The 16,739-nt window shown below is 26.9% G+C and overlaps 2 protein-coding genes across 2 annotated transcripts; both read left to right on the top strand.

Moving 5' to 3' along the window:
- Window positions 1-358: 358 nt before the first annotated feature.
- Window positions 359-794, top strand: LOC109120649 (uncharacterized). Its single transcript, XM_019214650.3, has one exon. The coding sequence runs from the start codon at window positions 496-498 to the stop codon at window positions 697-699; it is 204 nt and encodes a 67-aa protein (XP_019070195.1). The 5' UTR covers window positions 359-495; the 3' UTR covers window positions 700-794.
- Window positions 795-8,436: 7,642 nt separating this feature from the next.
- On the top strand, window positions 8,437-9,602 carry LOC101252407 (uncharacterized). Its single transcript, XM_004242746.5, has one exon. It carries the CDS (start codon window positions 8,495-8,497, stop codon window positions 8,702-8,704), a length of 210 nt encoding a protein of 69 aa, XP_004242794.1. The 5' UTR covers window positions 8,437-8,494; the 3' UTR covers window positions 8,705-9,602.
- Window positions 9,603-16,739: the final 7,137 nt, after the last annotated feature.

Raw genomic sequence — 16,739 nt, 5'->3', positions numbered from 1 at the left:
TTTAAAACATTGGTGCCCTGCCATCCAAAAACTAGAGCATATATGTCCTTCACTCTAACGGAAGACTAAATGAGGACACGTGACACAATCTTATCCGTCTATTCAATATTTAATAAATTTCGGTCGGTAAATAAGATTATGATACGTATATATCTGTTAGTATAAAGGGTATATATGCTCTAGATTTTGGACGACAGGGGCATGAATGTCCCAAAAACATGACGAAGGGTATCTGCATAATATTTTCGATAGTTCAAGAGTATATTTATCCTTTTTCCCATAAAAAAAATTAGCGATAAATTTTGATATTTATCTATAGAATTTGTCCATCTACACCAACATCTTCTTTTCTACTAGTGACTTTAGCTCACTCTCACACCAAAAGTCCAAAACACACCTATATAAAGCACAACATTTATTAGACACACACACACATAGAAGAAGAGTAAAAAAGAAAGAAATTTAGAGAGAGAGATCTAGAGAGAGAAAGAGAGAATGCGTATGATATATGTGTGTGAAGAAGAAGAAAAAGAAGTAGGAAGGAAGAAAGCATCAGGGGCATGTCCATATTGTGGAGGGACAGTGGAGGCTGTGGATATTGAAGGCAAAGGCAAGCTTTTTTGTTTGCCTATTTGTTTGAGGTTTAAAATAAAGTACATTTGTTCTTTATGTTCTAGGCGACTTGTTTTGTACCCTTAAATTATTCGATCGAATCAGTATCCAGACTTCTAGCTTGTTTCTTTGGCATTTATGTTGGTTCAAACATAATTAATATTCGGACTTCTAGCTTTGCACTTTTGGTCGAATTAGTATTTAGACTTTTAGCTTTGCACGATTTTAGTCGTCTATTATTTTTCGTGCATTGTAAAATAAATGTATTTTTCATACCTTTAGAAGAAAGGTATTTTTCATTACTCGAACAATAGAAATCAAACATGGTCAAATTTTGTAAAATAGTAAAATTAGTTGCTCATTCTATTAAAAAAGTATGTTAATATGAGCAATGTAATGATAGTCTAGCGATTAAACTTGTTAACTACTTCCCCGCTTCTTTTTACTTGTCAATACTCCTTATTTTTTTTCTCTTAAAAATCATGTCGAATCTTATCATGACAACTAAAAAGAAATGAAGAGAGTTAGCTAATTTTAATTTCTTTTTGTAAATAAGTAGATAATTCTAGTAAAAAAAAAATTACTTGTTTAATTGTCATGTATAAATTTTTAAAAAGGCAATAGATAATTTTAGTCCCAAAAAAAATGGCAAATAGATAATTCCTATAATTGTATCTCTCTTTCTTCATTTATTTTTTCTCAACAGACCTTAGATATTTTTCACAACAACCAATTAATAACTTACAAAATTGCAATATCTTTAACTACAAAAGGTAAGACATAAAAAGAGAAATGAACTTAGTATAGCACAAAATATAAACCTAATCTTAATAGAAGAATACCTATTATCAAGAAATCATAAAAATAGAAGAAATAAGTTCAGATCAAGTGACAAAACTCTTTAGAAGTTGGGCTATATAAAAAATTCTAGCATATTTTTTCACAATTTATTTCACATTATATATATCGTGTATATCATTTTATAATTGTAAACTTATCAAAAGGTTTTTAATTTATTGCACTTGGCTATAAGTTGCCAAGTTTTGGGACTAAAAATACAAGTATGTCATTGTTCTTGTCAATAATACTAAAAATGGTTATTTTTTAACGATCATTCACTCGGATTTGAAAATTTATAAATAAGAGCTTAATATACGACATAAAAATTTAATTCTTCTCTTTAGTGATAAGTAGGAACTAAAGTTAATTCAAATTGCTATCCTACCTATCATGACAAGAAATCAAAATCATGTTTCATTGAACTAGGACATAAAAGTTTCAAAGTTCGAAATAAATAGACATCAACAAAATTAATTTCGTTGTTAAAGGAAATTAAAAATGTCTAAATGTACCATGTTGTATTTTGTTTTTTAAATATAGAGGCCAAAAGAAAAGGAAGACACCCACATAGCAACATGTGGCAAACGGCAAACATATCATATACCAATTATTATTGAATTTAAGTTATATATGTGAAAAATAATTACATTATCAAATTATTGAAGTATATCGATAGGGAAAATTTCTTTAAGAATAAAATAGATTACCTAATGACTAATGAGCATATAAAAACTCTCCCCACTAATGTATTTAACTTAATTTTTGTTTGTATAGTTAAAAGTATTACGTCGTTTGCAAAAGTAACTATCTTGTTATTTTATTAGAATAAGTTGTTCACATCAAACTTTTTGAAATATGACTCCTCCACAAATTCTATTTACACAAAATGCTTTATGTATCGAGTTATCCGTATTTCAAGTACTTCAACATAAACTATTTGATTCAAACTTCAACTAAATATCAAAATTCCAAATGGTTAACACTAGTTGAGGATTCAGAAATCAAAGACTCTTGAGCAATTTATACAAGCATCAAGTTATTCTTTGGTTTTCCGCTACGTATTTGGTGTCCATATTGAAATTTGATTATTTTGTATTCGCGTCACGTAGGGCCCCATTAGGAGGGATTTATCAAAAAAAAAATCATTTCTAAAATTCAAACAAAAAACTTCTGATTAGAAAAGAGACAGTCCTAATAACTCACTTCTCAGCGCCATGTAGGGCCCCATAATTAGGAGGGACATTGCTCCCTATAAAAGACTTTTTCATTTTCAAAATTCAAATTAAAGACTTCTATTAGAAAAGAAACAATACAATAAATATATATATATATATATATATATATATATATATATATATATATATATATATATATATATATATATATATATATATATATATATATATATAAGTTACTAAAGATAAAAGCAATTGGAAAAAACTTCATTTGGACCAATAATCTTTTGTCTTTTGTAGAATTGATAGGACACTGACTAACCATGAATGAATGAGGAAATGAACACTCACTTCTCACCGTAGATTTGCATGCATCCACTCATAAAGCACAAAGATAAAAGCTTGTTTGGAAGACAAAATAACTTTTATACAATTTTATGTTGTTTGGATAATCTAAAAAATATCTTGATGAGCACTTATTTTTAAGTCAAAATAATACGAATAAATTACAAGTTCAAATTTCTTACAAATTACTTTCTTCTTTTTATTTTATGTGGCATTCTTTTATTTTTAGTCCATCTCAAAAAGAATATTACGATCTTACTGTGATTAGAGCCCATTCAGAGTAATTTAAAAGAAATTAATTTTTACATCAAAATAAAAAGTTAAACTTAAATGATTTTTAAGTCAAAACATAAAATGTAGAGGATACCTATTTTTAGTTTTTAACATATTTTAAGTTATTTTTATCCTTGCGAAACACTTCCTAACTTATTTTATGTTATTTTTACTTTACTATCTTACATATTTAAAGTTATTTTTACCTTTGTCAAACACTTTCACAAGTCAAAATCCGACTTAAAAATAGATTTGATCAACTTCTAAAACAATTCAAACACCCTCTTAGGAACAATTTAACATTACAATACCTCTTGTACCCTTAATGAGATGCTTTTCAACCTTACATATATTTAAAAATTATTTGGATCACGAATTTTAAAAGTCTTCTTTTTTAAAAAAATCGTATCAAGTCAAATAATGTCCATAAAATAATATAGAGGACGCCCTTCGAGTGGTCCAGTGATCTAGGCTTGGGACTTCCATATTGGAGGTCTCAAGTTCGAAACTAATTGCCAATGAAAGCAGGGAGTTTTCTTCTGGTCGAGCTCGTCTCACCGGGCTTGCCTAGTGCGGATTACCTCTCTCCTGTGTGGTTTATGAGCTATTACATAAGAACTGAGATTTTACCCTGTGCACACCTAAAGAATAACAACCGCGACTTTTTCTTGTCATTCAGAAAAAAAAAACAGACGTATGACTTTTGACTTATCAATCCAAACAGACTACAAGGTGTTGGTAGATGACAACCTGGCTAAGGGGTCCTTTGGTACAAAGATGCATAATGCAAGGATTAGTAATGCATGAATTAGTAATGTATGGATTAGTAATGCAGGGTTTAGTAGTGCAGAGATTATTTTTTAGTAGGCGTTTGGTTCATTATTTCCTACCTAGTCTTATGTTTGGTTTAAAACTTTAGAAAAAGTTTATTTTCTATCATACCCTTTAGTTATTGTGAGATTATGTTTCATTTAACTAGTCAAGTTAAATATTAAAAAAAATATAAAAATATTATTAATTTTGAGGTGTGATGTCACATGGTATATTTCTAATTTTTTGTTGGTCAAATATACCTTGAACTTAACATGAATTTAAGGCTACTTAAATTGTTTAAATACGCTTAGCTTATTTTTTTTTTAAAAATAGTTCACGTGGTCAATTGACGAACTACATTTAAAAACAAAAAATCAACCCAATATAACAATTCAAACATGGAGAAAAAAATATTAGTTTGTGAAACCATCAAAATACATGGAATAAATTTGGAGAATTCAACGAACATTCATAAATATGCTCATATAAATAAAAAAAAGAACATGAATTACAAAAAAAAAAAAAGGAAAAAATATTTGGGAATAATTTAGTCATTTAAGGGGTCTTATCCAAGGATTGCTAAACCTTGGATTAGCTATCCCTCTCTTTCTAAGAAAGACCTTGTATGAGGTATAATTAATCCATTGATTAGGTTAAATAAAGTAACCAAACAATGTTTTTGTTGAACTATATTTTAATCAATGAAATGTTTTGATTAATACTTCCTACCAAACGGGTCCTAAGTAAAAATATATCATAAATAAAATCAAAGGGTGTTTTTTCCATGAATCACTATGTTATAATAGTGAGATTATGTTTAATTATGAAATCAAAGGGTACTTATATAATTTGTTTTACTAATAAATAAAATTTACTATAATACATATGGGTTGTTAATATTATTAGATGGTTTATATAAGCTCAAAGTTTAACGTGACTATTTTTTCAAAAGTTTCAGCAAATAAGACATTTAATTCCAAAAAAAATAAATTGAATTGTTTAGTTATCTCTGATCACATAATATATAAAAGAAAATATTTCTATAAGCACATTTAATCGATTTGTTTATAAAACAAAATTAAATTAATAACCTGAATTGTAACTCAAAATTAAAGCAATCAGTCCTTTTATCTTACTTAAATATTGTGACACCCTCAACCTTCAAATCCTAGATCCGTCTCTGCTCATGCCGATTCATATATTTAAAATCATCAGTAGACTTAACAAAAAAAGAAGCATACCATCATAGGCGGAGTTAGACAAAACATATGTATAGTAATTTTCAATATGCTAAAATTTTAAACTCATAAATTTCAAATCATGACAACGCCTCGAAACCTCTGACCACAACAAAAATTCTGATGAATTTTGACAGCTCAAACATAATTGTAGCTGGCAAGAGTGGTGACCTATCAATTAATTATATCGACCAAAAAACGTACTTATATATTCACGGGAATTTATTTGGAAATTGCAAACACGTATTCCTACAATTAACAGACAAAAAAAAAAGTAATAATAAATAATCGAAACAACGTATAGGACATCAAATGCCAAATTTTCTGACAATTTTTACCAATTTTCCAAGAAGAAAAAACAATGTATATTTGTTGTGACCATTTTAGTTTTTTTTGGTCCCAGAGCTAGAAAAAAGGTGGTGAGGTTTTACTATACTATTTTCGTTTTATATTAATTGTATTTTTTTATACATTCTTTTAAAAATTATAAATAAAAGAAGGTAATATACCCCTTAGGATTTTATTTGATAACTATGTATGTATTAATTCGGTGACCTTTGAGAGTGATATCTCAACACTATAAATAGAGATATCATTCACCATTTGAGATATACACTTGAATAGAAGAAAAGTCTTCTCGCTTCCATCTATATTTCTTGTCTTCTTCTCTTTACATTTATATCGTATTGAGTTTAGATTTTATAACATTAACTTTATTTTTTGCTTATTATTTAAAAGTATTCTGTCCGATACTATTGTTAGGATCGAAAATAAGTAGGTGTAATGCGGAAGCTAGCAAAGCGAATCTCGAAAGATCACGAGTAAGAAGACAAACGAGAAATACAGCGAAAGACAAAGATTTAACGTAGTTCGGTCAATCGACTTACGTCCACAAAGGAGATGAGCAATCCACTATATATATGAAGTACAAAATACAGAGAGAAACAACCTCAACCAATTCGCTCGGAATACATGTGAAGTTCACACAAGGGATAACGTATTAAATTTGTGACCCACAAATTTCCTCCTAAACAAAACTCTCAAAAACCTTAAAACTACATTGTGAATGCTGATTAAGTTAGAAGGAATATGTCTCTACTTATAGAGTTCTAAACCTTTTCCTACAAGAAAAAATATTAGTCAATCCAAAATATTTTCCTAAAAGTAAAACCTATTTATAGTAAGAAAATCAAGGCAAATAAAACCCTACATCTATTACTTATCACTTTTAATATTCCTAACATCTTTTAAGAAAATATTTTTTAAAAAAAGTTAAGACTGTTTTTTTTCTAATTTATTATCTTTTCATCTCTCTTAATCCTTTAAGTATATTTTCTTAGAACATTTATTACAGTCATAACAATAAAGATTGCAAAAAAATAATAATTTTCTTTTGTTGTAAAAACTAATGAGTATTTTAAAATAATTATTTTTAATAAAAATACTCCTTCCGTCCAGAATTGTTTGTCATGTTGCGATTACCAAAAGTCAATTTGACTAATTTTCAAAAGTAAATTAAATCATATTAATTTGATATTTTAAACAAAAAAATTAGATATTCTAAAATTATATGAAAAGTACTATAAATTACAATTTTTTTGTATTTTAATATAATAAAAAAATAAATCTTAATTGTTGTCAAAATTTTTATAAGTTGACTCTAACAATAGAAATTATGACAAACAATATCGGAAAAAGTAACAATTAAATAGGGTCACATGAAAATAATGAACTTAACAGAACAGAACAGTAAAAATCCTTTACAGATCAAAAACTAACTTAATATAGTAATGATACAGCTTTTTTAAGAAATGAAAAACAGGAATTATTGAATTAATTTTTTTTACCACGATTACAAGGCAGATCTACATAGAGTTGAACGTGTTCATCAAATAAACATTTTTCATCGAAAAATTATCTTTTATATATATAATTAATTTTTATTTTATATATATATATATATATATATATATATATATATATATATATATATATATATATATATATATATATATATATAACACATTTAACGTTTTAGCACATACAGTAAAAAGGGTTCAAATAATTCTAAAGTGCACAAATTTGATTCTCATTTGTCAGCTTTTTATCAAACTCCTTTATTAGAAGTCTTGTCTAGATCTCCGTCATTGATGAATACCGTTAGCATTTAATAAAATTACATTATATGAGTCATTAAAATGAATAAAGTAGAAAAAAAATAGAAGATTTTAAAAATTATCGATACCACATCTACATAAGTTAAATATGAATTATAATTTGACATATGCTGCATCTACGCCGTTAAATATTAGAGGTATACAAGTGAACATGGTATAAAATTAAATAAATAAATATTTGTGTCTCCTGAAACATAGAGACGAAGATAGAATTTTTTTATAAGGTGTTAAAGCATAAAAAGTAAAATCCTATAGAAACTAAGAAATGTCTCTATATATATATATTATTTTAGTTATACTATGTATTTTCTTGATGAAAGGGTATCGGTCGACACTTGCTGAAGCATTCTATATGACAATTTTTGTATTACGTAATATAGACATAACATTATTATGTCATATAAAATATATGTGTCTATTTATGCACATCAAAAATATAATACTAAAAATATCAGCTAAAATTACTTTAAAGACATGTTTATATATTGTATCTTTATTAAATTCCTTTACTAGAACTCTTGTCTTTGTCGTTGATGAACACTATTAGCATTTAATAAAATTATCACATAAGTTAAAAAGATTAAAGTAGAACAAATATAAAGAGGATATTTTTACAGTCAGTAAAAATTCTTGATATCACCATATAAGTTAAATATGGTATTTAACTTGATATCTGCTGACATCTACATCCTCCAACTTTTATTACGAAAATTTAAATCTGAAGTATTTTACATGACAATTTATATCCTACGTAATATAAATATAATATTATTATTCCATATACGATATACATGTTTATTTATACACATTAAAAATTAAGTGACATAATTATCAGCTAAGATCAATTTAAAAGACATATTTATGTATTATACATCACCGTCCGTAAAAATCCTTTACTCACTTGATACCACATCTATATAAGTGCACATGCCAATCACATCAATACATTTTTTAAGAGAAATATAAACAAATACTCCCTTCCCCCAACGAAACATAGTGAGATACAAAGAGTAAAAAAAAAATGTGTTTGATAATATATATTTGTGATTCAGAAGAGAAAGAGCTTGGAAGACAAGCTGCATCAGGAGCTTGTCCTTCTTGTGGTGGCAAAGTTCAAGCTGTTGATGTTGAGAGTCGTTCAAAATTCTGTTTTCTTCCTCTTTGCTTCATTATTAAGAGGAAATATCAATGTACTCTTTGTTCTAGGCGTTTAGTCTTGTATTCTTCTTGAACACAAATTGAAGGTGTGTCTTGTTATTCTCGATGATTTTCAAGCTAGTACAGAGTCATATAATTAATCTCAACTTATTTGGGATTGAGGCGTGTCTGTTATTGTTGATGATGTTCGAGCAAGTACAAAGTCGTATAATCAATCTCAACTTATTTGGGATTGAGGTGTGTCCGTTATTGTTGATGATGTTCGACTTAGCTTTTTGTGTACATGGACTCTTTTGTCCGGTACAATTGTTCTCTCCTACTTTCCTATTCCTTCTATTAATTACATTTTTTCTAAAAAAAAGAAGTAATGGTAATGTTCGAGCTAGTACAGAGTCGTATAATCAATCTCAACATATTTGAGATTGAGGCGTGTCTGTTATTAATGATGTTCGAATTAGCTTTTGTGTACTTGGACAACTCATTTGTCTAGTACAATTGTTCTCTCCTTATCTCATTTTCCTCCCATTAATTCCATTTTTTAATGTTCTTTTATGATGCCGATGATTGGCCGGAAAGGGCTAGTGAGAATTCATAGAGCGGACATCAATTTACATTGGAATTGAGATAAAGTTATTTTGATGATTTTTGGACTAGTTTGCAAGTACAAGGTATCTATTTGCATTCCACCAATGTCAATATTTGGAAAATTTGTTACATTCGTGCTATGATTTAAACCTGATCTCTTATGGTTTCAACGGATCTCACTGATTACTAGGTGGCACCATCAATAATTTTATTTTATTGTATCTTTCTCTTTGAGATTATTATGATTTCGTAAATATAGAGGGATTATTTTTAGGGGGTTCTTTGTAAAATTTCAATTGTAAGTTCAAGATGTTTTGGCCAATGCAATATTCTTGATTTTTTTTATTGATGACATTGTAATTTCTAAAAATTCCCTTAATTTATCATGATTGAGAAATTTATTGTACTCCAATGTATCCACTAATCCACATTGTTCAATCATAAAAAAAAAGTTCTAAAAAGTATCTATTTCCTTATTATATTATCTTATATTTAGCTCATATACACCAATAACTAGAAAAACATTTTACTTTCTCATTACAATTTAATTTGTCATATTAGATTTCACTTATTTATTTTTCAAGTTACTAATTAATTGGACTTACTACAAGCATATCAACAACTTTACGATGAATGGTTGAGATTTATTTGTCTTTAAATATTCAAAAATAAATTTCGTTATACATAAATTTGAATTTAATTAGACTTTAATATAAATTTCAAATCTCAGTTAGAGAGGTACACCCAATCATCATTGCGTTATATAATACTTCTTATGTATGTGAATTCACATATGCATATTTGACTAATTTTTTAAAAAATATAACACTACTATATATCATCTCAAAACAAAAATATGAGTTCAGGACTTCACGTAAATCTGAAGAACCCTAAATATGTTGTTATATAAAAATAAACCTCGTAATATATAAATCTTATAAATCTAAATTTAATCGAATTTCACTACTGATATCGAAATTTGGTTAGGCATTGTTGGCTCAAATTGAAGCCAAGACAAATCATGTGTTCCTATCCATAAGTGTATATCTATCATGTTATGTCTTGTTAACTAAAAGAAAAAGATCAAAGATATGGTCCCTTCCTTATCCTTTTCAGTCTTTGCTGTCATCACACCTCATTAATAAAAATGCAACCCCACTTATAAAAAGCACCTTAAAATGCCCCTTCAAATTCAAAAAGACAACATTTTGAGAAGCTACTTATCTAATTTAATCTACTAATAAAATATTTTGTTTCAAAGTTGGTGCATTTTATTATAGTAAAAATATATATAAAAGGTAGAACACATTAACTTCCTTTTACAATTGTCAGTATTTTTTCTACTAAATTCTTTCAAAAACAATTTTTAATTATTTTTTCATGATGAAAGTAATGTTTATATATATTCTATTTTTTCTAGATTTATCTATGAGATTATACATTAGGTATACTTTAATAATTGTTGTTGTTATCGTCGTTATGTTTTTATTTTGTATTTGAAGTTACGTGATAAAGTGTTATTATTAAATATTGTTGACTCAAAATTTTGATTTTTTTCACGTGTATTCGCAAGGACATATTAATTTCACTTAGAGATGATATTTGCTTTAACTATGTGCATTAGACTCAATAATAATGTAAATACAGATTGATTTAAATTGATGTTGGTTTATATAACAATAAAAAGTGATATATATTACATGATTAACTTATATATGTATTGTATGTTTGAGAAGTTGCAAAAAAAAAAATAAATCAAAATTTTAAGTTTGAAACTATTTAGCAAACCCGTTTTTATCATTTATTCATATATTTAATTAAAATAAAATTTAAGTAAAATATCTAAATAAAATTTACGAAGAGATTTTAAGTAATTGTACAAGTATTTTGGGAGTAGGGTGACATTATAAAAGTGCTATCTTGGATTGGTTTATATATAAGCACAATGTTCACTTTTCACCAATTATTTTCCATTTTCCTTATATGTGGTCTCCAAGTTACATCCACATTAGTAGATAGATAGTAACTATCATTTTTATAGTTAGAAAAAAAATACTGAGGTTTTTAAAAATAACTAATTTATAATTATTTTATACGGATACTGTTATTCATGACATCCTACATATAGTATGCATATTCTTAGCTAGTTCGAATAGTTTCTTTTTACAAGTTTAAGAGGGTTTAAATTTTGATCTAATATATTCAAGTGAACTCATATGTGTATGTCGTATATTAACTCTCTCGTTTGCCTCTCTCTGTGTATGTATCTGTAATTCAGAATGTATTTCATATCCCAGATACATATGTATTTATATAGTGTGATTCGTAGGCATGTATCTGGGATATTTTTCATTCGCCTCAATCTTATTTCGCTTACCTCTTTCCTCTCTTACTCGTCTCTCTCCCAATCTCTTTTGCGATCTCTCTTTATATATTTGTATGCTTAGAGTATATCTGATGACAAAGTATATGTATCCAGATATATCTTACTTGAAATATAACATGAAAATTATTAATTAGTGAGACAATATATAATTATTTTAAATCACTTTCACTAGTCACTTTTAATCAATAAAATAACGTCGATTCAAGAGACCTGAAGTACCTACTACTACATTATTCAACTACAAGGATATATACACGATATGGTATGACATTATAGTGTGAATATTCTTTTTCTTTTAAAAAAAAAGGGAATTTCTTGATCTCAATTTATGTGATATACTTTTTTATTTAATTTATCTTAAAAAAATATTTTTTTATAACTTTAAATTTTTTTAAAATGATTTATAATTATATAAATGTTTAAAATTTATTTTGAACAATAAATATGAAAGATCTTCTTTCGTTTACTTTAAATTTTATACCAAATAAAATCATATCAGATAAAATAGAACGAATGGAGTAATATTTACGACTCCCTAAGAAAACATTATAAAACATGAACTAAAATTTTCAAGTAGTTGTGTTTTGTATTTTGCAAATCTTATAAATGTCATTTTCATTTAATTTGCATGAATAGATTGGTTTTGATCCTGTCTCTAGAGCAATCTTTGATAACTTTGTCAAACATTAATAATGATTGAATCACTACGTGTCTATATTATATGAAAAAAAAAGATAATAATACAAAAAAAAGGAAACTTCCCAAAAAGGATTGTCTTTAATAATTTCAAATTTCTAATTGAATGAAATTATTTTTGAATATTAAAAAATTGATAGAATATAAAATAAGGATAATGAAATTATTCTATAAAAATATGACCTATCATATTTGTTTAGATTTTAGGAGATTTTATTACAGTAGAAACTTGCAATTGAAAAAATAAATCACTTAAAATAAAATAGTTTCTTAATACAAAAAAATATTACTTTCTTTTAAAGAGAATTTTCATATATATCCACTCAAAAATAGCTTAAATATTCTGCATAGCTATAGTTTAATAATTGCATTTTGTAGCTACATGTTACAGAGAGGAGAGAGGTGAACGAGACTGGGAGAGAGGAGAGAGGCAAACGGTGAATATATATATATATATATATATATATACATAACAAGCAAAATTGAAAGAGAAAAGAGAGAGACAAGCGAAATCGAAAAAGAGACGAACGAGAAAGGCAAAGTAGAAAAAAAGTGAATTGTATAGTATGACAGATAGCTTTTTTACCATGAAATTAAAATTTGTAAGTGCACTAGTTAACTTTTTTTTAGCATCATAAATTTTCTTTTACTCTAAAAAAGAGAGAGAGAAAATTATACACAATTCTAACCCTACTAAAAATTATTACATTTACAATGAACTTTTTCACTAGTCCATCGTTATTTTATTTGAAGTTAACGAAAAATGTATCTCCAATTCATCGTTTAATACAATTAGCGGTTAATTTTACTATTTAGCTATGAGATTTGTTTGTTTCTAAATCTTTTTTTTTTTGTGGTGTACAATAAGAAATACAATAAAACATAGGCAATTAATATTATTGTATACATTAAAATAAAAACTTTAATATAGGGGAAAATGTAGGATCTACATACATATACAAACACAATAAAGGAAACTTCTTCGAACAAGAAAATTTTGTCTTGCTCTTTTGTTTATTGTTAATATATGTTCTTCTCAAACAGATTGTTAATATATATTTATTATTTTTTGGCTTCTCGTTTTATTTATGTGGTATCAGTTAACTAAAATATAGGAAATAAATACTTATTTTTGGACAAAATACTGTAATAGCTGTATAAGGCATCGTTTTTAATTTCTGACATTTTTGGACGTTTAAAGAGTAATTAATAAAAATTTCCAGTCAAATTAACGGAGTTAACTAGAAACATGTCACGTGTTATTTAATTGAAATAGAGGAAGTATTAAATTGATTATTATTTGCGATTCTTATTTATTTTTCGAAGAAGTATGAATTTAATTATATTGTCTCACTAAATAATTATTTTGTAGATCAAATTTCAAGTTATATGAATATACCTTTGGTACCAAATACATTATGAAATTTAAATTCATAAGGAGATAGGCAGGCGAGCGAGATAAGAGAGAGGCGAGGGAGAGAGGAGAGAGGCGAGTGAGATAGGAGAGAGGTGATTTGTTGGGTATTAATTGTACTGAGTTTCTTACCAATTTAGGTTTTGCCTTTTAAGAAAATGTTAGGATTAACTAGCCCTTTTTCTTGTACGAAAAAGTTTAGGAATTTATAAATAGATGAACATTCCTTATAACTTAATTAACATTCACAACGTAGTTCTATGGACTTTGAGAGTTTTGGTTAGGGGGTTAATTAATGGTATTTCTATTTATATATAGTGGATTACTCATCTTTTTGTGGACGTAGATCGATTGATCGAACCACATTTAATCTTTGTGTCTTTTGTTATATTTCTCGTTTGTCTTCTTAATTTTGCTTTGCTAGCTTCCGCATGACACCTAATTATTTCAATCCTAACAAGAGAAAGAGTCACTTTTCCATATACATGTGAATCACGCGTGGATACGATGTATCTAGAACAGACACCTAGTTTGACTTGCGCATTTCTAAAATGCATATATCGGTGTGCATCCGATACATATATATGGAGAATAAATGTGGTATAAAAGATAATTTCAAAATTTAAAGAAAATACACGTAATTAGACTCTAAACTAGTGATAATTGTATTATTTATTCTTTAATTTTCATTTCTATATATGAGCTCAATTAATTTAGATTCACGTCATGTAAGGTCTATTAAAGAAAATAAAATGACTACTAACCAAAAAAAAAATTCCAGACATAAAATTCGAACTCAAGATCTTTGATAAAAGAAAGAGATCCTAAGGAAATCTTTTTTCATACGGATCAATTAGACATGCTCTATCGATTTTATGTGCTATCCTTTCTTTTATTAATTCATCTCAAAAGAAATATCATCCTAATATAATTAGAAACAATTTAACTTAAAAATTTTCCTTTTATCCTTGATAAATTGATTTACGATCGACCATACAAATATAGAAAGTTTATTTAAGATCATAAATTTTGAAAGTCTTTCTTTGATTATGTAAAACACCGTGTCAGATAAAATAGTGTCACACAAAATAAGATGAAGAAAATATTATGTTATTTTTTCATATTTCATAAACCATATTTTACACACTAATTTATGACTTTGATGGTATTTAAGATCGAATCAAATCATCTAATTTGATAAATACGCCGTCAAGGGTCCTCAAATTATGTAGATCCCCAAATTATACGTCACTAATAAGCTTCAAATTATGTAGATCAAGTCTAAATTATATTAGTTTGAGAAATACACCACTAATCACCCTCAAATTATGTAGATTAAGTCCTAATCATCCTAAGTCAAATAAATATACCACAAATTGCCCTCAAATTATGGATCAGTATCTAATGAGAGAAGAATCAAGGAACCAATAAAATTATATCCGCTATCTTGAAGAATAAAATTATGTTTTTCATAATTTTCTTGTGATTATAATTTATTTTCTATCACTTTAAAATTTGTTATAAATAACTATGATTGACTTTTAAGAGATTTGGCATAAATCACTTATAGAGAATGGGTAATCGATTATGTCTTTTTTACGAACTTTGTTACACAATTAGTACTTAAAATTGGTAACCAACATGATAGAGCGATGATTTTCACTAAATGGAAAAAAACTTAAAATATCCTTAAAGTATTGGAAATGATATAAAATTATCCTACATTCATCTATTGGTTCTAAAATGCCCTTCTAATCCACCTATTGACTTCAAAATAACTTGTCGTTCACCTTTGGCTTCAAAATTGACCACCTATTTAACTGTTTTAAAATTAAATTGTTTAAATATTTTTTAAAATACTTGACGCTCAACTATTGATTATAATTTAATTTATTAATATAATTAATAAATCAACTCATTACCCACTCATTACTAACTAAGCCCCACCCAATTAATAAATCGAATATAATATCGAAATCGCGATAAACACTACTAAAACACTACAAAATTACAGATTCCTGAAAATGACATCCAAAATTATTCGAGTCCGAATTGAAACCCCAATTAAATTTTGGTTGAGCCACTTAGTTAGGAGAACATTTTCGATATGATTCTCTTTCAAGCTTGAATTCGAAATTTATGAGTAAAGGTAAAGAAGTAGTACATCCCGAATTAATGCATGCATTTTTTTAAAAAATGATTTCATAAATATTGATGATTTGCTTTAAAACCTTTAGCATATTATTTTTTTAAAAAAAAGTTATCGACAAAGTAACATCACATAATTGAGACGAAAGGATAATTAAGATGAACCGTCAGACTTTTATGTTTATCGGTAATTTTAATTTAGACATTTGAATGTATGATAATATACTTCTATAGATATTTTCGCCTTAAATTTTTAAAAACACTCGTTGGCAGTAGTTGCCCTGTTGTTGCATTAGTAATGTGAGGAATTTATTTTTTTGGTGAGGTTTAATTAGTAATAAGTGGGTAGTAGATTGATTTTTTTAAAATTCTAATAATAAGTTAAATTATAACAAATAGTTGAGTGCAACGTATTTAGAAAAATATTTAAATAGTTTAAATTTAAAATCGTTAAATAAGTAGTTAATTTTGAATCCAAAAGATGGATGACAAGAGTATTTTGGAGCCAATAGATGGATGGAAAAAGTATTTTGGAGCCAATAGGTGAATGAAGGGTAATTTTAGACCCTTTTTTGTTCATTAAAGGAATTTAAAATATAAAATATTAAATAAAGAAATTAAAAGAATTCAAAATGTCAAATAAATAAATAATTTTAGTTATATATAAATAATATAATTTTGATCAAATAAAACTTGGATAATCCATTGGACCCTTACTAGTTGTACCCTATTAATAACAAAAGAAAATTTTGGTGTCCCCTTAACTTCATTCACCATAAATCTGAGAACCTGTCTAAGATGGTCAATAAATGTGTGGGTGGGGAGACATGATATGCATGTGTACTGATAGGCCTAAAGAATAGGTGTAGTGATTAGCTG

The sequence above is a fragment of the Solanum lycopersicum genome, chromosome 7 (assembly GCF_036512215.1).
Source record: "Solanum lycopersicum chromosome 7, SLM_r2.1".
Lineage (NCBI taxonomy): Eukaryota > Viridiplantae > Streptophyta > Magnoliopsida > Solanales > Solanaceae > Solanum > Solanum lycopersicum.
Note: the sequence above shows the minus strand (reverse complement) of the source record. Positions and strands in the feature narration are given on the sequence as shown.

Coding starts and splice junctions, on each gene's coding strand:
- LOC109120649 (XM_019214650.3), top strand. CDS start 496: ATGCGTATGATATATGTGTGTGAAGAAGAAGAAAAAGAAGTAGGAAGG.
- LOC101252407 (XM_004242746.5), top strand. CDS start 8,495: ATGTGTTTGATAATATATATTTGTGATTCAGAAGAGAAAGAGCTTGGA.